Source organism: Trachymyrmex cornetzi, unplaced genomic scaffold (assembly GCF_001594075.2).
Source record: "Trachymyrmex cornetzi isolate Tcor2-1 unplaced genomic scaffold, Tcor1.1 scaffold129, whole genome shotgun sequence".
NCBI classification, from domain to species: Eukaryota; Metazoa; Arthropoda; class Insecta; order Hymenoptera; family Formicidae; genus Trachymyrmex; species Trachymyrmex cornetzi.
In genome coordinates this window covers 417,076-437,945 of record NW_017295861.1, presented here as the reverse complement: position 1 = coordinate 437,945, position 20,870 = coordinate 417,076, and the positions used below count along the sequence as shown (strand labels likewise).

Genomic DNA, 20,870 nt, shown 5'->3' with positions numbered 1-20,870 from the left:
AAATTTGGACTACGTCCTTATAGGCTATTGATTATGTCTTAAGAACCATGGCAAAAAGGAACTAATACTTTCACGGGTTTTTATTGTTGGATTCGGTCAATGGGTCATTTAAGAAGAAAAAACCTCGGAGTGCTATTAAATTAGAGGGTGGAAATCGGAGATAAGGGTGAAAAAGCACCCTTTTCAGTTTTTTCAATATATCTCGCGAACGAAGCAAAATTTCGATATACTTTATAAGAAATTTTTTGTAGATAATTAAATTTCCGATCGGAATAGGATTTTTAAAAAATTAAAAAAAATTTTTTTCATGCCGAACAAGTAGAAACAAGAAATAAAAAAGAAGCAAAAATTTCGAATTTTGTTGTCTTTCTACTTTTTTGTCTATGACTTTTTTTTGGTCAGAGATAGGTATAGGGAATGCTTCATGGAAAAAAAAGTAGACAAAATTTCCTTTAAAATGCTGTAGTAAAAAAATTTTTTTTAGGTTAAAATTGGTCCAAATATGGCCACTCGAATATAGCAATTTTTTTCGATTTTCATCCCTCTTATACTGATATTGTTTCAATTCTCATTTTGTTGGACAAATTATTATTTTACTCAATAAAAAAGTTACTTTACATAAATTGGTTGATAATAAATAACTATTTGAAGAAATGTATGTAACTATGATGTTTTTTTAAACAAAATTGTAATTAAATATACCTTAATATTGCTTTTTCTTGTGTATTAAACATGGAGATTTATAAATTTATATTTGAATTTAATATAAATGTTAAGTTGATTTGTAAAATATTTTTTAAATTTCTTATTTTAAATATATTTAATTTTCGTAAGTCAGTAATATAATGTCAACGATTCCAGGTAGTCGACAGTTCAGTACGGTTCCATATCTACAGTCGACTCACTTAATGTTATTCTTGTCTAACGTTAGCGATACCCCTAAATTCATAAAATCTTTCAGTGAGGGTACTATACATCTGCTCTTTCAAAACAAACTCTACTTCGAAACAGGGTTGCCAAATCGTGCGATATTGGGACCCCCACTCAGTCCTGCTTCGAAATAGGTAGGGAAGAGAATTCGTACAAGAGCGAGAGAGATAGCATGATATCTCCGAAGACTTTCACATTTCGAGCGTGCACGTGTCAGTATATTTTAAAACCACTTTCAAAACCGGATAAATTTCTATCAAATGAAAGCAACAAAAAAAAATTTATTTCATATTTGATTAAAAAATTCAAGGAAGATAATATAGACACAGTGCAAGCGGATGAAGATGCAGATGTACTTATTGTACAATGCGCAAAAGAAAAAGCATCACAGTGAAAAAAATGCAGTTATTGTTGGCCAAGATATAGACCTTCTCATCATTTTATCACTTCTGCCAGAACAATATAAAAATGTATATCTTTTTAAACCAAGTGTAGGAAAAGTTACAGCAAAATTGTATGGGCGAAACAGTTTTAATTTTCCTCAACAACAAAAGTACCTTGGATTTATTCACGCATTTAGTGGCTGCGATACTACATCAGCTTTTTACAACATCGGCAAAGAAAAATTTATGACATTTATAAATAAAAACTTTATACAGTTACAAACACACATGGATACGTTTTTACGTGACAATGTAACTGAAGAAGAAATATGTTCTGCATCAGAGTACATTTCAGTTTCTTTGTATGGGGCAAAGTTGAACCAGACCAAAGTTGAACCAAAGTCGAACCAGAATCAGTTAAGAAACTGTCGTTTCCAGAAATTTTGCAACTTGTCGAAGAGTGCAACATTTTCTCTGGCGCAACTACCACCAACACGTGATGCCATCAAACAGCATGGTTTAAGGACTTATTTCCAAATCCAGCAGTGGCATGGAAATAACTTAAACCCTCTGAACTGGGGTTGGAAAAAATCGAAATTCGGCTTGATTGCGATTCGCACAACAGCACCTCCTGCGCCACAGATTTTGCTGCAAAAAGTGGCTTGTGGATGTACAACCGGTTGCCATGGAAAGTGTGGTTGCAGGAAACTGAACATCGCTTGCTCCATATTTTGCAAAGAATGTATGGGGATCAATTGTGAAAATGTGCAAGAAGCCGATATCGTAGAAGAGGACATTAATGAAGATGTAGACGATTATATCGAAAAATGGTTCGAGAACGTCATTGAATGATATAATAATAAAGTAATAAATCACTGTAATAAAAAAGAAAATTATTATTTCTCTCCTTACGTACTCTTTTTCTTTACATATTGTTAAATAAATAAATATATATATATATATATAAACAAATTTCGATATAAAACACATTTTTTATTGAGTAAAATAATAATTTGTCCAACAAAATGAGAATTGAAACAATATCAGTATAAGAGGGATGAAAATCGAAAAAAATTGCTATATTCGAGTGGCCATATTTGGACCAATTTTAACCTAAAAAAAATTTTTGACTACAGCATTTTAAAGGAAATTTTGTCTACTTTTTTTTCCATGAAGCATTCCCTATACCTATCTCTGACCAAAAAAAAGTTATAGGCAAAAAAGTAGAAAGACAACAAAATTCGAAATTTTTGCTTCTTTTTTATTTTTTGTTTCTACTTGTTCGGCATGAAAAAAATTTTTTTTAATTTTTTAAAAAACCTATTCCGATCGGAAATTTAATTATCTACAAAAAATTTCTTATAAAGTATATCGAAATTTTGCTTCGTTCGCGAGATATATTGAAAAAACTGAAAAGGGTGCTTTTTCACCCCAATCTCCGATTTCCACCCTCTAATTTAATAGCACTCCGCGGTTTTTTCTTCTTAAATGACCCATTAACCGAATCCAACAATAAAAACCCGTGAATGTATTAGTTCCTTTCTATATGACATAATCAATAGCCTATTACACGCTCTATTATATTGACTACGAAGGTTAATCACTGACGAGCATCTATCATCGAGATGCAACTCAATATTTTTTACCAGATCGGTGAATCCTATCGGAGTGACTTGCTTGTCATCTACAAATCATTGTAAATAAATTTATATTTTCACCGGAACATCCAGAATCTCTAACCAATCGGCCGTTCAACCGCTTTGGCGAACAGTTTTTGTTCCTCTGATGGACTTACGTTTGGTATTTCATTATCATTCACACGTTCTACACAAGAACGTATCTTTCTTGAAATGGTTAACATCTTTGCAAACTTTTATTTGATTTTTGTACATCTGAAGAGGGTCTAATACAAAGGTCGAAACATATGTAATGGTTTATTTATTAATTTATTCTATATCTGAAACTATTGTAAATTATATAGATTATCATGTAATTTTATACGTTTAATTTTTTATGTTATAAAGATATTAAATTTTAACTCTTATATATCCTTTAACAATCATTATCGTGTATTATTAACAAGAATTCTTTATATTGAGCGATTTTAAAATATATTAAATATAATAAAAAAAGTAATTCCAATGTTTGTTTTTAATTCTCTAGAGTTATGTACACACTGAGAGAGAAATGATTTTGTTATAGGAATAAATCAAGGGAAAGCAAATGTGATATTTGTTAAAAAAAACGATCGATTTGTTACGATTGCAAATTAATTCATCAATGTAACAAATAATCAATAGTATCGCTAGCAAATAAGAGGTTCATATATGTATATCCAAGTACTAATATATCTTGAATTACTAATATATAGTATATATTAGTAATTCAAGATTGAATTATTTAAGCAACACGAAGATCCAGCTTCGACCGTAATAGGCATTTCAAATTTCTACTATCGATTGTGTTTCTCACATATACAGTCTAAAATAAAGATATTGTTTTTATCTTATCTTTGAATTTAACTCTTACGATATATAGTAGTATAATAGTTTCCTATCAAAACAATATCATTTACTATTGCATTCATATATGAATTAGATAGGCAAAAAAATCATTAATTTCATTATATTCTCGCTACTCCTGTAATCAAAATTTTGATCGATGATGTGAATAAGAGCTAATTGTGAGAATAAGTTGAAATATTTTTAAATTTTTTTTTTAATAAAAGAATATTTTTTCGGAAATATGGTATTGATTATAATTTAGGAATACGAAAAACAGGTGAGGGATAATTTTGCGTGTCAATTAATACTTCAAGTTATTCGTTTATTTTGCTCACAAACAGTAGTTGAAAACAAGGTTAACTTACAGAGTTTTAGAGAAATAGTCTATATACCTTTGCATTTATAATGCTAAACGTGTTTTCAATTTTATAAATAATTTGCACTCTAACGATGTGAAATAAATGTATAAATTTTATGGAAACACTTTTGAGAAGGAAACTTTTGCGAATAACCTATTGGCTAAATCAATATAAAACTTTTCCCATTGTTTGGCCATGATTGGTAATGCTACTCGATAAATCGCAGGCCAGAATTCATTTACAAAAGTTATGACAAGATCAGCTGAAAATAAGAGTAAATATATAACAACGTATTTTTCTCAGAATAAAACAAATTAGGAAAATATATGAATAAAATTACAATATATAAGTGTAATTGTAGTTACATAAATAATTATTTTTATTGTGTAATATTATATTTAGAAAAATAGCAATAATAAATAAAAACGTTGCAATAAAGGACGATAAAATATGATTCTAATTTGTAAAATAACATATATACTTTTAAGTTTTATTTTTTAAATCAGTAATTACCTTTATCTCATTATTATGATTTATATAACATAATAAACGCACACATCGCAAAAAGTTTTCTAAATAAATTTTGAATATTTAGAAGATTTCTGAAGAATTTCTAAAATCATCTTAATAAAGTTAACATCAATTTAATTTCAGAATTATACAGATATTTGAATTTAACAATTATTCCACAATGGTAAATAACACTAGCTTAGATTACGTTGACATTGATGGAGTTTTAAGAGAGTTAATGAAGTTTTATATATAAGAGAATTAATAAATAAATAAATTTTTTCCCATATATGTATAAGATCTATTTCCAATAAAATTAGTAAGTCTATTAATAAATCCACAAATATGATTGGCTATAGGTGCTTTAACAAACTTAAATTTATCAAAGTTTATAAAGACAAAAATCAACATGATAAAAATAATAACGTCATACATAAAGTAAATTGTAATAAACTACGATGCCTCGTACGTTGGCCAAACGGAGAGACAATTACAGACAAGAATTAAAGAACATCGCAATAATATAAAATTAGACCAGTCCAAATACTCAGTAATCTCGAAACATATTACGGAAACTAATTATAACTTTAATTGGGAAAAAGTTAGTATTCTTAATTTTGGAAAGAATTATCGTAAAAAAATATTTGAGAAATGATTCATATTAAAAAACAAAAAAAAACGGTTTAAATTTAATGAAAGATACTGAGTTATTGGATAACTTTTATTTTAACATCCTTGACGATGTATACGAACATAAAATGTCACAGTTTTGAACAGACTTGTTTTTACATTCGATTTTATTAACTTACTTTTATTTGACCTACACCCCAAGTGGAAAAGTTGGACGTATGCCGGATTTTACAAATGGCGCGATACCGCGGTAGTTGTAAACGCGATCGGTTCAGCCGTTATTGAGATCCGATAATCTCGATCTGCCGCAACTCGTCGGTTCGCGTAAAGGAGGTACGGCAGTGTCGCTTCGCGCAGCTTAGCGCCGAGACACTACCAGTGTCTCTAGATAGTAAGTAACACCAGTACTGCTGGTCAGTACGGCACCAATCATCGGCATAATACTGGCTTACTACTGACTCAGTATTGACTCTTCAGTACTGGTTATCAACCGAGTAAGGAGTTACGCCGAGGATTGGTACGGTACTGGCTTAGTACTGGCACATTACAGACTCTCGAGTATTGGCTATCAATAGAATAAGAGTTTATTCCGTGGGTTGGGACGGTACTGGCTTAGTACTGGCACAGTACTGTCTACAATACTGTCCTAATACTGGTTGCCAGTACCTAGTCAAGTTACCTTTCGGTATAATGCCAGAACTCATCGTTATTTATCCAGTAATATGCCAATACTAAGCCAGTACCAAATCCTTAACGCAGTATTGGCGCAATATCGCGCCAGTTGTAAATTTCTACTTGGGACATTACATCAGTCAATTTTCAAAACGAGTAACAGTCAACATCTAATTTTTAATGTACTTGACCAGATCTCTGATTGAAAGTTTTAATTACGGTATTTTATAAAAATTAACGTAAGAGAGAGTTATTATTTGATTCTGTACTTCTTATTCACACTAATAATATTTTATTTTAATACATCTACTCGCGCGCGCGCGAGTATTAAAAATAATGATATCAAAAATAATGATGAATAACATATTAAAATCTGTAAATAATTAATTCTTATTACGAAAAATATTATCTCGGCCGGGAGTCGAACCCGGATTTCTTGCATACTGTGTGAGCGTCCTAAGCCTTTAGACTACCGAGGCTCATTATTAAGATCGTTTCGAAGATGCGAATAAGCATCAAAAATTTATTAAATTGCTAGTCAATTTAACTCGTGATATTACTGCGGTAGTTTAGTAGAGTTAGCGTTTCAAGACCGAAAATTTTTCGGCACGCATTTCTGTAGGACTACATACGTAGTATATAAATTTACATAAGAATCATACAAGCATTAAGATCCTGTTAGACCGTTTAAGACTTTGATTTGTATAGTTTGTGTTATCACATGTACGGTCCTATAATATATTGTATTAAATATTATAAAGATATATGTAACTCGTAAATTAAAATATCTATATAATTCATAAATTAAATTACATTGTTGATATATGTTAACTTTAGTCAGATAATTTTTTTCAGAAGTCTTCTATGTCGAAAATATAGTTAAGTAAGGAAGTGTATATAATACCTATTATTAAACAGTAAATTAGGTATGAGTCTTTATTTAAGTAATTCTCAAAGCCTACTGGACGAAATAAAAATGAATACAAGTATATTTGAATCAATTTAATACTTACATAACTCTTTGTTGCTTTCGGACAAATCTTTATAATACATTTTAAACTTTCCAATTATCGGGATGATATGGAATTGTTCAACAATCCATGTATCGTTTACTACATGTCCTGTCATCTCCCATAATGCTCTGACATCATTCAAGATTATATTAAAATTACCTATTATATAAATTATTTTAATGGTGGAAATAGAGAGTATTTGTCCATATTACAACAATAATTTAAAAAAGTTATGATTATTTCTTTAAAACATACTACATATACATGTATATATTTGTATATAGAACAATAATTTCATTAATTTTAAAATGTCAAAGATGAATTTATGTGTTCAATATACTATAATATTTCTATATACGTAAAATCGTTAAATTTAATCGAATCTATTAAAGTTATAATAAATAGTTACATGGTTGGCAAGTAACGTGTTACTTGTAACGTCGTCGTTACTTTGCTGATCGTTACCTCATAATAATTGTTACGTTATATTAACGATTTGGTAATGATATGGTGAATTTTTTATAACGGTAATGCTAACATCAGAGTTAGAAAAGTCAATCGTTATTGGTAACGGATTGAAAAAGTCATTCGTTACTGAAAAGCAACTCCTAATTTGTAATGCATTACTCGTTATTTGTAACGTTATTATTTTTTTCAGTAAGTAATGGTGACAAATTACTTTTTAAAGTGACTTTTTTAACCTTAGCACAACCTGAGCGTTAGTTAGCGTTACCATTATAAAAAATTGCAACATTGTCATCAAATTGTTTACTATAAAAAATAACTCCAAAGTAACTGAAAAGCAACGTTTGCCAACCCTGAATAATTATAATTATCAGATTATACTAAAACTTTACTAATTTCTAATGGAAAACGTAATTTTATAGGTAGACTGTACACAGTTGATCTTTAATTATTATAGAAACACATCCTTAATAAATTATATTTCTTTATTTATGTAAATTATATAAAACTTATTATCTTACCTTCATTAGCAACTCTGAATACACTTAAAGAACCATTTACTTTCGCAGCACCTTTTACAATTATTTCTGGTATTTCTTGAACAATGTCCAAACGGAAAACATCATGAGAGAGGTACTGCGTTCTTGCATTAAAAATACGACCTTTTGATAAACCGATGGCAGAGGTATTTGACATAATTAATTCTCCTCGTATCTCTCCAGAATTAAACATAATTTTACCGTATTCGTAAAATAGTGGATCTAAAGGTGGAAAGTCAAATTCTGGAAGCCCTGTCAAAATAATAAAGTTAATGTTAATATTTGTATCTTGAATTAATTTAGTTAAAGATTTCTATTCCTTTTTTATTTCAAAGAAAATTTAAGACTCTTAACCCTTCTAGGTCAATGACCCAAGCATCATCTTTCACGCTAGATTTTAGAACCTTCCTGGCATCAGAAGGACGTGCATCTACCATCGATTAAAGGTTCAAAGTTTCAACTATCGATAGAGATGTTTAGCTTTTTAATCCGACCGTTAATATGCGTCTAGCAGTAATTTCCGCATAAAGCATTTTTTTTCTCGAGTTAGAATGTCAGCAAGTGTGACCAATGTGTCACTTTTGTTAAAAAAATTTATAATTTATATTTTTGCATTAAATTGCAAAAATAAGCAAATTGTGAATTGTACCCATCAAGTAAGGATGAAAAAAAACAATGAATAAAGAATGACCATCGTGTCTACGACTCATGTGTGATAAACATTCTCTAAATCTGAATCAGTGGATAATCTACTGAAGTGTCATACACAATTATCAGCATATTATATTAGCACATTTGATAGAACAATCGGTGTAATTCAACTATAAAAGAAAAAAAATTTAAGCATTTTATAGTTAAAATATCGATATTTGCACGTTCTATCACATTCTAATTCCAATCTTACAATATTATCCATATACGTTGAATGCGCTACACTTACCTATACACTGAAGCAAGATTTGCTACAGGTTAGGGACAGAAATTTGCTTCTATTACTTGTAACGGAAGCAAATTTCTGTTTTTTTTTAACAGTGTATGTTAATTAAACCGTTAAATGAATAACTCAAATAAGTAAAGAAAAGATTGATATGATTAAACTTGGCATAATAGTATTTATATGTCAACTCTAAATACATTTTTTATATGTATACACTGCGCGCCATTTACTGTAGGACTTGTAGCGCTAAAATAGTAAGTTTTGTTTTTTTAATTGCTTTAAAAAAGACTTGAAATTTTATGAATTTATGTAAATCAGTTCACTATTCATATTGATTTATAGGTTTAGAAGCTTTTTTTACACCAGAATAATATAATTATATATATATATAAAGAAATAAATATAGTTTACTTAGAAAATCTGTAAATTAGACCAATGAGAGCTTATAAATGGCTGGTATACCTTCAATAAATAGTGGCCATGCTTTTTCGATAGCTCGTTTTAAACAGGCGGAATTATCAGCTGCATCCTGCTTGCAGGTAGGTACAGCTAATTGGAAATAGAAATAGAGTAAATTAGAGTACGAGTAAAATGATAAAAACAAAGCAGTTGTTTTAACAATATAATATATTTCAAAATATGTTGTTAAGGAATAATAATTCTTTTTTAAGCATAATGTAAGATCATGTGTATTTGCAGATATTTACGTTTCAAGTACAAAGAGAAAATTCTTCTCCAATCTTTTTTAAAATATTAAATATAATTTTTCTTTTATAATTGGTGGTACTCTTGGCTCATGTACATATAAAAATTATTATCGCGAGTATAAATGAGAACATTACTCTCTCAGCGAAAGCACGAAATAAATGTCTAATAAAAAGAACTGACACTGTCGTATAATGGAACAATTAATGAATATAGAAAAATATCTAATTATTTTTTATGAGGATTTAGATATTTCAATACAACTGATTGCGACAATCCGTTCTGCATTAAAACATTTTTTCATTTGTGTCCCTGATAAAAAATTTTGTATGCATGAATATGTATAAATATATATATAAACATACATAAACATGTTTAATCGTCTATGAAATATGTTCATACATGTTCATACATCCCTCTTTCTTTTGTAAAATTATTTTTTAATAGTGCAATAGAAATAATAATAGTAATGTGAAAACATTCAACAAAATTAAAAGAGTAATTTTCATACTGTTTATTTTAGAAAAACATCAAGTTTGAAGAAATGTAAAAATATTATTTGTATATAATTATATATAAAATTATATATAATTGTTTATGAACAATTTTTTATACATTTTTCTCTACTTGTTTTTTTCTAAAACGAACAATGCGAAAATTATCCTTTTAATTATTTTTAATGTTTTCACATTACTATTATTATCTCTATTGCACTAAAAAATAATTTTACAAAAGAAAAAATATATATAAACATGTATGGACATATTTCGTATATAATTATACATGTTTATGAATATTTATGTATGTTTATACATATTTATACATATTTATGCTTAAAAAATTTGTTGTCGAGTTCTATCTTTAGAATATATCTTATATCTGTTTAAGTTATTCTTTTGTGCTAATTCTTCATAGATTTTGTTCAATAAACTTTCTATTCGAATAAAATATTCAATTGAAATGAAGCATAGATCTATACGCAATAATATTATTAAAAAGGTTATAATAAAAAATTCTTAAAATATACTTACGAAGGGTATATTCTCCAGTTACGGAAAATCCAAATGCTGCGACACTGCAAATTGCACTAAGCGCGTAGAATAACATGTTCTTTATTTAGTATTTCTGTGAATAGTTCGATCGATTAAAGATGCTGACTTTTATAAATCTTGGCAAGATTAGGTATATTAGGTCGGTTCTAGATGTGGTACGTATACGTAAACGCGGTATGTATGTGTGGGTGCGTGAGTGCGCGTGTGTGCGCGTGTGTGTACGCGCGTGTGTGTGTGTGTGTGTGTGTGTGAGGGGTCCGAGAGTGGAGGAAGTACGATGATAGACTTGTGATTCGTGGGAGGGGAGTGTCATTACGGGTCGCAGGGGCCTGACGTCACTTGGTGAGGGGACCGAGAAAGGGATGATCGACGTCACTGTGCGAAGAGTCCGCGGGAGGGGGTGATGTTACCAAAGCCCGCGGTAGGAGACAGAGCCCGCGATGTTATTCTCTCTCTTCCACCCATTATAACATGTAGTTCTCTATTTCCAACTCGTTGCGGCTCTATACTTAGGGTGCTTTCCAGCAAGGACACAATCAAACACAGTGTAACACAGTGAATCGTTTCATCCTTGTTTAACGTAAGCAAATAACAAGGACGTATGATTCACTGTGTTACACTGTGTCTGACTGTGTCCCTTGCTGGAAAGCACCCTTACTATCTAACTCATGCTCTCTCTCTTTCTTCCGTTACAGTCCCATGCCTACCACATCATTCGCGCTCTCTCTTATTCCCGTTATATTCTCTCCCACGTTCTCTTTTCTTCTAGTTCACAATTTTATTAAATAAATATGGTATTTGTTTTACGATTTTTTAATGATATGACTTAGCAATAATTTTAATTTAGCAACCAATTATAATAATATTTTTAGTAATGTAATACAAATAGCTGAGCGTTCCTAATTATCAAACCATTATAAACTATTACTGAGTAGCTATCGAACACTTATTGTACTACATCGTAGTACTGAACAGCTATCATATAATGAATTAATTCTAATTATAGAGAAAGAAAATTTGTTTCCGCTCGCGATAAGGAGAAACATGAATGTGCAGATTTCAAAGTTACGTTACAAGTAGATGATGTCATAAAAGGGAGCGAAAAAAATATTTTAGTATTGTGGAGGAAACCCAGAAAAAAAGGTGTAGATATTAGAATTATAATTTCTTATTATTCAATTCTTATCTTAATAATTTGATTAACTTATTTGAGAAAAAATTGCGCGCTCTCTTATCATATATAAATAATTCTAAACCGCTGAAAAGAGACAGGGAAAAAGGAGACTGAAAATAATTTAAAAAATTCAGTAATGTATTTAAGAATCATATTATACACTTTTTTAAAAAAAATTAATTTATTTTTTACTTTAAATGTAACGCATTGTATACAATTTCATCTGAAGCGCACATTGCTAATTCATACTCCATGATTGAAGCTTCATGATGAACTTCACGCAATCTCTTAATGCACATTTATTGTTAAAACAATTTTGGCGTATAGTAGTCACAAATTGTTGAAATGTATTCTCTCGCACGCAATTGTATTAAAATCAAGAAATTTATTTAAATATGTTGTATACTTATTTATCGTTTAAATGCCATTAAGATAAAATGGAAAATAACTTCATGATTAATTTACTTACACAAACCTATTATACACGATGCATATTTGTCTAAAATTTGGTAATTAGTTAACATGTTGTTAGTACAAAAAGAGTAGAATAAAATTTTCTATATAATTATTTTAATATTATTATATTATACAAATTTAAGTCTAATTCTTGCGCAATAGAAAAACATTGTCATCTGTTACGCAAATATGTAAATATAAAAAAAAAGAATGTAATCATTAATTATATTGTTAGACGTGTAGGAATCCTTGACTGATAATTTATGAGAGGTAAAAGCAAATGATGATACAATTTAAAAACTTGTTTTTCTCATTTTTTTATATCGTTTTCCCTTGGTTGCACTAATGCACACTGAGTGCATGTTAAAACTGTTGTACACTAATTTAAATTGTGTAGAAGTAAAATTCAAATATTTTGAATTATAAAATACAGATTTTACTTAACAGCACAATGAAATGTATTGATAAAATTTCATGGTTTATTAATCCATTTTTATACTTATATTAAACATACGTCTTTATGTCAATTTGTGTACGATGGCTTTAATGCACCTAGTGAGCACTAGTGCAGCCGAGAGAAATTAGAAATGTATATAGATGGTTCAAATATGAATGAAACTTTTTTGTACAAATACAAATCAACGTTGGTAGATGCTCTGATTATACAGTAACTCTGATTATGAAATAATCTCCCCTATTAATATATAATCAGAATATGATTATACATACTCTGATCTTACAGAAACAGGGGACAGACTGTTATTTCTTCATTGTTGCAAAGTCCAAACAAACAGTACCAAGTACCGTTGTGTAATGCATTGTTCATATGTAGATTAGGTTTTATGCGTTGTTTGTTGCAAATAAAAATGTTAAAGCAGGTATTAAAGCCTTTGAAATTTTAAACTGCGTCCACAGTTCGGAAAAGAGATACTAACGAAGGCGCACGTGCGCAATAGCACTCAGTAGTATCGAGAATAATTATTTCACGTATATATGCATATTAATGTTTATTTACATTGATAATTTTACTTCAAGAAATGGTGAATTAAAAAATAATATTAGAAGAATTGTTCTTTAAAAGTTCTTTAACGGACAAATTGCTATGCGTACATATGTGTGACTGATCGACGCATTTTCAATTGTTGAAATGATACACTTCATGGAATTGATCTTGCGATTTCTTAATAATGACTGCATCAATTTTATTCGCACTGGTACAAATCGAAAATTTGTTAATATAAAAATTTTTGATAAAACTATTGGTAGCATCATGAATTTGATTACAGCCCAGTGATAATTACGTATCATGCGGTCACATGCCCAGGTTTATGTTACGTTTTTATTTTTAACGTCACACTACCACATCATTTAATAAAAGATAAAGACAAACTGATGATAGAAGTTTTTAATTTCTTACAATTAGAAATGTAGTTTAAAAAAAATAATGAAATATTAGGGTTGTTCTTATGAAACATTTATTCTAGAGATATAGTGTATAGGAAACCAGAAGAAAAATAATTTTGCGTTGTAATTTATATTTTAAATTATTTATTTATTTTGCTTACAAACATTAGACAATTCGAAAATAAAGTTTAAACTATAGAGTCTCTAAAATATAATTACAATTTGAAATAGATTATTAAGGATGAATCTAAATAAATAAGAGAAATAATATTTTTTGTCGAAGCAGATCTTAGTGTTTAAATATTTCTGTGTAAATATGTAGGATGAAAAGAATCATAATAATATCATATATTAAATTGACAAGCAATTTAATAATTTGTTCATGATTGCGTTTTAAGACCATAAAAGATTTCAGTGCGTGGTTTGCAGAATTAGATATATACATACATAAAATATAATTTGAGCTTACTTAGAATAATGCTTAGAAAAACATAAATAAAGGAAAACGAGCAATTGGAAATTGGCATAGTGATCAGTGCGTGATACGTTTTGAAAAGGCTTGATTTTACATAAATATAACTTACATGTTTTGCGCTGGTCTTCTAGCCTTCTTCAGCAAATAGAGATATTTAACAGCAATCCATGAAGTTGTAGATGAATAAATAAGATGTTACAAAAAAATAATGTCTTTTTTTAGTTAATTACTCCTTTATGTAATGATTACTACGCAATGATTACGATCATTGCGTAGTAATCATTACATAAACAACCAGATTGACGTCATTTAAAAAAGGTATAATTAATAAAGGTATAAATAAGTAAAAAAACTATTGTAAATTTTATAGACTATCATGTAATTTTATACGTTTAATTTTTTATGTTATAAAGATACTAAATTTTAACTCTTATATATCCTTTAACAATCATTATCGTGTATTATTAACAAGAATTCTTTATATTGAGCGATTTTAAAATATATTAAATATAATAAAAAAAGTAATTCCAATGTTTGTTTTTAATTCTCTAGAGTTATGTACACACTGAGAGAGAAATGATTTTGTTATAGGAACAAATCAAGGGAAAGCAAATGTGATATTTGTTTAAAAAAACGATCGATTTGTTACGATTGCAAATTAATTCGTCAATGTAACAAATAATCAATAGTATCGCTAACAAATAAGAGGCTCATATATATATAAAAGTTGTAGACGGTTGCAGGGTCTCAAATCATAAGAAATTGACTAATTGTAGTCAAGTATTCTCCCTATATTTGTCTGTGCTTGATCGGTTTCCTACGATTTAAGACTCCACGATCATCTGCGAATTCTATGTAAACGAACTAAAGTCTATCCACAAGATAGGTTAATTCTATATAGTTTTCTGTTACTAATAATTGATTGGTATATAGCAGACTAGTAGCAATCACAACACAATTTGTCACATATTTACCGATCACCGGTTAAAGATATTGGTGGCTTGCTAAATATTAACAAAATCCTTTCTCTCAGTGCAATACTTCACAACTGCAACGTCACGTAATACTATCGCATCACCAACATCGTGAAAAGCGGCGTTTATAATGAGATTTTAATTGTAGACGCTTAATACATATCTGACAAGACATCGAATGAACAATTTAAATTTATGTTGCGTTTAAATGTTTGGCGCAAAGTTACAAGTAACGTTCACATATTGCATTGGTGCTGCGTGACGGCATTGCGATTACAATGTTTCGTTGCAAGTGTGTACGTAGCTTAAAATGTCATAAGAAGTTGAGATGAAAAATTCACACATTGTTAATTTTAGTTTTGTAACACATGAGAAAAATGTAAAGTTCATGAATGTAGAGGAAAGCTTCCTATTATGAGATAGGCGAATAAAGAATACTTATTTATGAAAAGTAATATTTAACACTTTAATTGCATCTACGAACATTTCAATACAATAAAAATAATTTGATATACCGCGGTTAAGTACTGTAGAGTTTATTTTTAATTTATTATTTAGTATCTAAAAGAAGTTTTGTTTTTTATATATTTTTACATATGATAATGTGTACACATATATGAGAATAACATTACAAAGGTTATGCGTTTCGCGGGTTTCACTTCCTCCGTGTCCAGATCCATTCTTGAGATGCTAACGTTTCGTGAACCTTGCAATCCACTTCATCAAGGCGAGGAGCAGCCTGATACTGAGCTGTTCCTCAAGGCCGTCCCTTTTTTATATTACGCTGCTTGTTAGGATGGTGGGGGTGGGCGGAGAGGGGGAAGGGGGAGAATAATTAGTTTATAGTCCAAAATTATTTCGAACTAAACAAAAGATTCTTCATAGATTTTTGGCTGCAGTCGCAAAAACGATGTCGCAAACAAAATTTTACCAACATGTCAAGTTTCAAATATAATTGAGGTTTAATATGAAGAAAGGCTTCTTCAGATGTTAACTGTTTTTTAGGTTAACGTTATTTTAGGGTACTCGGTAACAAGTTGGAGAAAATCTCTGAAATAATTCTAAATAATAAGAAATAAGACGGAAATCAAGAATAATAGAATTACGTACGATACAGGTTTCATTTTTTAATTACAAATGTTTAAATAGTTACGTAAAACATTCCTAAGAAGATGATTATTAGATATTTTGAATTAAAAAACGAAACTTCTACTGAAATTATGTTATTCCTGATTTTGTAATTTTAACTCACTAATTTACGAAAAAGTGCCAAATGCACGAATGTTTACAGATTTTTATAATTATATAATTACAAAACAAAGCAAAACTAAAATTTTGTTATTCTTGATTCTGTAATACTGAATGTATAAATATTCTTGTGAAAGTGCCTAATGCATGTTAATGTTTAAACGTTTATAATTAAGAAACGAATTTACTGAAATTTTGTTATTCTCGATTTTGCAATTCTAAATGATCAAATATGTACGTAAAACTGCTTAATGTACAAATGTTTAATTATTACAATTAAAAAACAGAGCTTCTACTGAAATTTTGTTATTCTTGATTTTGTAATACTGAATGTATAAATATTCTTGTAAATGTACATCTAATGCACGCGAACGTTTAAACATTTATATTACATATATGTATTAATTAATGTTTATACATTAATTAATATATGGTTGTCGAAGGCTTTGCATACACATACACACATACACACACATATAACATATACATGTTATATATGCATACTAACGGAATTCATTACAATAAACTATACTATGTTATGTAACCGGATTTGGACCATTTCTCAAAGTGAGTCATTCGTTGTTTGTATATAATTATATGATTAATTTAACAGATGACAGTAGTAATTCGAGTAGGCGATCCATATGACTCGATTGCATCGATTCATAAATCATTTTATTCATTCTGTTTGTGTAAAAACAGGAAAAACTGATACGTCGTAGTCGTGATGTAATATTCCGTAAGTAAATAATTGATTTCTATAACTACGAAAATGATATTAATTTCCATAATTCATGTTATTGTAGCTCTATATTCATACTTTACAACACTATATTTAGTTCATACTTTTGTCACAACGTTTTGTTTATAATTAAAGAAAAGGAACTCTTTGTGATAACTGATAGCAATGTGGACCATGTCCAAGCACATGCATAAGTGTGACATTTGTCACAAATATGTTTATGAAGATTGTGTGAGATTAACTAAAAATGATAAAGGGCCTTTTACTTGTCCGAACTGCGAGTAGACCCATAAGCATAATTTTAAGAAGGAGAAAGTTAATACAAATATTTAATGTTTAATTTGCTACATAGCTTTTTTTAAATATTTGTATATTAATATGTTTATGTAATAAAATCATAAAATTATTAAAGTAACGTTGTATCACTTTACTTTCCATATTTTTAATATTTTCGTATGAAAAAGGAAAGTTATATACGTGGCTCACATTAAGTACAAAGAGTGATCGCAAAAGTCGCCCGTTTTTGAGTCCTCGATTTTGCGACTGAGTTCAATGGTACCTAATAATGAAACATTAATCACAGAGAAGTTTCAAGTTGAGATGATAATTTGGGGGGGGGGGAAGGTGGAATCAAAGTCCAGTATCGAATTATCATTACACGAGATCTGCGAAGTCTGGTATTTTAAGAAGCTTGATTCAGCCAATGAAGGCAAGATTATGATCGATCCAGTCGGTGAAGACAAGGTCGCAGTCGATCCAACCGATGAAGGCAAGATCGCATTAGCATAGCTCACTCAGTATGTATACAGCTTATAGTGGCGAATGCACTTTTGCAGTTTTACGTAAATGACGTTTTAAATGTAAAAAAATCGAATTTTCGGATATAGATGTAATATATGTAATAATATCTGATCCCCTCTCCCCCTCCCCCCAGCTACGATAACAATTGTCACCTTAACCTGAAACTTCTTTGCAATTAATATCTCATTGTAGGGTATTATTTGGCGCACAGTTCAGTCGCAAAATCGAGGGTTCAAAAATGAAAGAAAAACACCTCTTTTTTGAGATCACTCTTTTGCTAACGTGGCTCACATTATACTACTTTCTTTTTTAATTTTTACTGCATCTATATAACTAACCTTAGTAAAAAATAAAAAAAAATTCTTAAAACTTACCCGACGGATACCCGAATTGGATCCGGTTATTTTATATGTATTAATAGCCAAAAATTATTAATTATAAATGTATAATTTTATAGTCATAGAGAGACCAAAAATTAGCTATTTAATTTAATTCCTTTAAAGGGAACAATTTTAACAAATCATGTAGCCATGCTTCTTGTATTGCGTGTTTAAACAGATGATATAGTCACTTGAAGTTTGGTTACACATGTAGTTATAGCTTATAGCTAAGTAAAAACTGAAACAAAGGAAAAGAGAAATACGATAATAATATAATAGTAAAAATATATTAATGCATTCGCCACATTAGTAAAGAAATGATTTGAATAAAATTTGGGCAGTACAAGTATATAATTATTTGTTAAGTATATTATTAAATACATAAATAATATGGATACAAAATGAAAGACTTCTCTCTCTCTCTCTCTCTCTCTCTCTCTCGCTCTCCCTGTCTTCTATTTGATATTGTTTAAATATTATTATACTTGTGCCTACTCGTAGCTTATATATACATACTAACCTTTATCAGTTTTCAATTTATTTAGAAAAACACAGATTAGATATTTTAAAAGGACATTTGATGATGTAGAAAAGTATAATTATAATTGTCATTATACTTCAATGAAATTGATTGCAACACTTGTATTGTACGTTTTGGAAATCTTGCGATGGATTTTTTCTTTTTTTTTGTCATTTATCCATTGTCTCATAAATAATGTTTGATTTTATCTTTTGCTTTATATCAAATTTTATGTCGCTGGTTTTATCTGTATAATAAGTTTTTATACAAATAAAATCAGCGACACAAAATTTGACATATAACATAATATCATAAAAATTTCTAAAAAATTTTTAAAAACTATTCACGAAACACATATTCTTCCGCTGCATAAAGTGTAAATAAAGAACACTGATGGTATTGTTTACCTTGCAAACTATACCATGCATTTCTCCAAGAAATTATGGCAGGTTGTCGATTGATATCTCCTTCCTGGAAGTTATGATACCACTTTATACGTATTCACAAGTTTTCTCAGTACCACAGTAAACAACACCGAAGTTTTTTTTTATTGTGCACATATATGTTAATTAGTCGATTTCAAAACAGTGAAGTTGAGCATATCACCACGAGTACTTCGTGACCTTGTACAAGCATTTTATTTATTTCCATGGATCAGATTTAGACATTATCCGGATAATCCGGTTAATCCTGTTCCTTCGAAAACTACAATTTTCAAAGATTTTTATATAAATAATATATAAATACGACGTATGAAAGTGCTGAGTCTTTATAGCAGTAGGTACTCATCTTTGCAGTGCAAAATACATGTATTACGTTCAAGGAATTTGATCAAAGAATCTGGGGCTATATTGAAATTAATGAAAAGTGTATATCATCTTGTTAATGTAAGTATTGGTAATCACAAATCTAGGAATAGCATGGGAATAGAACAAGATATATTATTGAAATTAATATTTAAGGTGATACTTTAGTAAATCGAGTTACTATAGAAATATTTAATTTTTTTATATAATAAAGTTAAAGTAATTAATTTTTTTCTAAATTCAAAAATATTTTTGAACAAATTAATAAATTTTATCGACACTCTATACTTATCTTTTAATCAAAAGTGTACTGAATTGTCTGAAAATGTCACGTCTGAAGAATTTGTGATAAGTATGTAATGAGATAAGATATAACTTTCTAAAAATCACGATTCTGATAGGGGATACGTGACTTTTAGAAAAATGAATGAAATCGTGACATATTTTTGAAAAATATGTTACGATTCTGATACGAGATATGTGACTTTTAGAAAGTTATATCTTATCTCATTACATATCACAAATTTTTCAAACATGACCTTTCCAACAATTCAATGCACTTTTGATTATAAGATAAGTATAGCGTGTTGATAAAATTTATTAATTTGCTAAAAGATTAATAAATTTTTAAAAGTATTGTATATAATATTTTTAAATGCAACAGTGGTTTTTTAATTCATTTTTCAAAGAGAGAGAGAGATTTAATTTTATACAATAATTTTACGAGGGTGGCTCGATAAGTCTGATAAATCTATCAGTGAAAAATATAACAAAGCCCATCAGAGCCTACATCAGCTGTTCGGATGCATAGAAAACTCTTTATTTTCGTGTGAAAATAACTCATTTCATCTCTGACTGTCGACACCACAAGACCTTTACGTCGAGTCGCAAGAAACGCTTACATGTAAGTTAATAAAATTGAAGATGAGACAAATGATTTTAATAATTCTCTAATTTTTCGTTTTTCGTTTTTCTTTTGAATGACTACATAGAAAATCTGACAATCTGATGAGCGATGTGGTGCTACTTATTGAAGCAATGTATATGACTTCGGTTTTATTTTATGTAAGTTCTTATATTATTATTGTATAAGTTTAATATTTTTTAGAATTATTTGGCTATTTATTACATAGCTAATTTGGCATTTGGATAAAGAAGAACGAGCTAAATTGTCGGGAATCACCATTTTGG

The 20,870-nt window shown here is 29.2% G+C and overlaps 1 protein-coding gene across 1 annotated transcript; it reads right to left on the bottom strand.

Moving 5' to 3' along the window:
• Positions 1 to 4,279: 4,279 nt before the first annotated feature.
• On the bottom strand, positions 4,280 to 10,801 carry LOC108770611 (uncharacterized). Its single transcript, XM_018522290.1, has 5 exons — positions 10,679 to 10,801; positions 9,405 to 9,491; positions 7,988 to 8,257; positions 7,002 to 7,160; positions 4,280 to 4,438 (listed from the first exon to the last, which is right to left on the bottom strand). The coding sequence occupies exons 1-5, from the start codon at positions 10,752 to 10,754 to the stop codon at positions 4,290 to 4,292; spliced, it is 741 nt and encodes a 246-aa protein (XP_018377792.1). The 5' UTR covers positions 10,755 to 10,801; the 3' UTR covers positions 4,280 to 4,289.
• Positions 10,802 to 20,870: the final 10,069 nt, after the last annotated feature.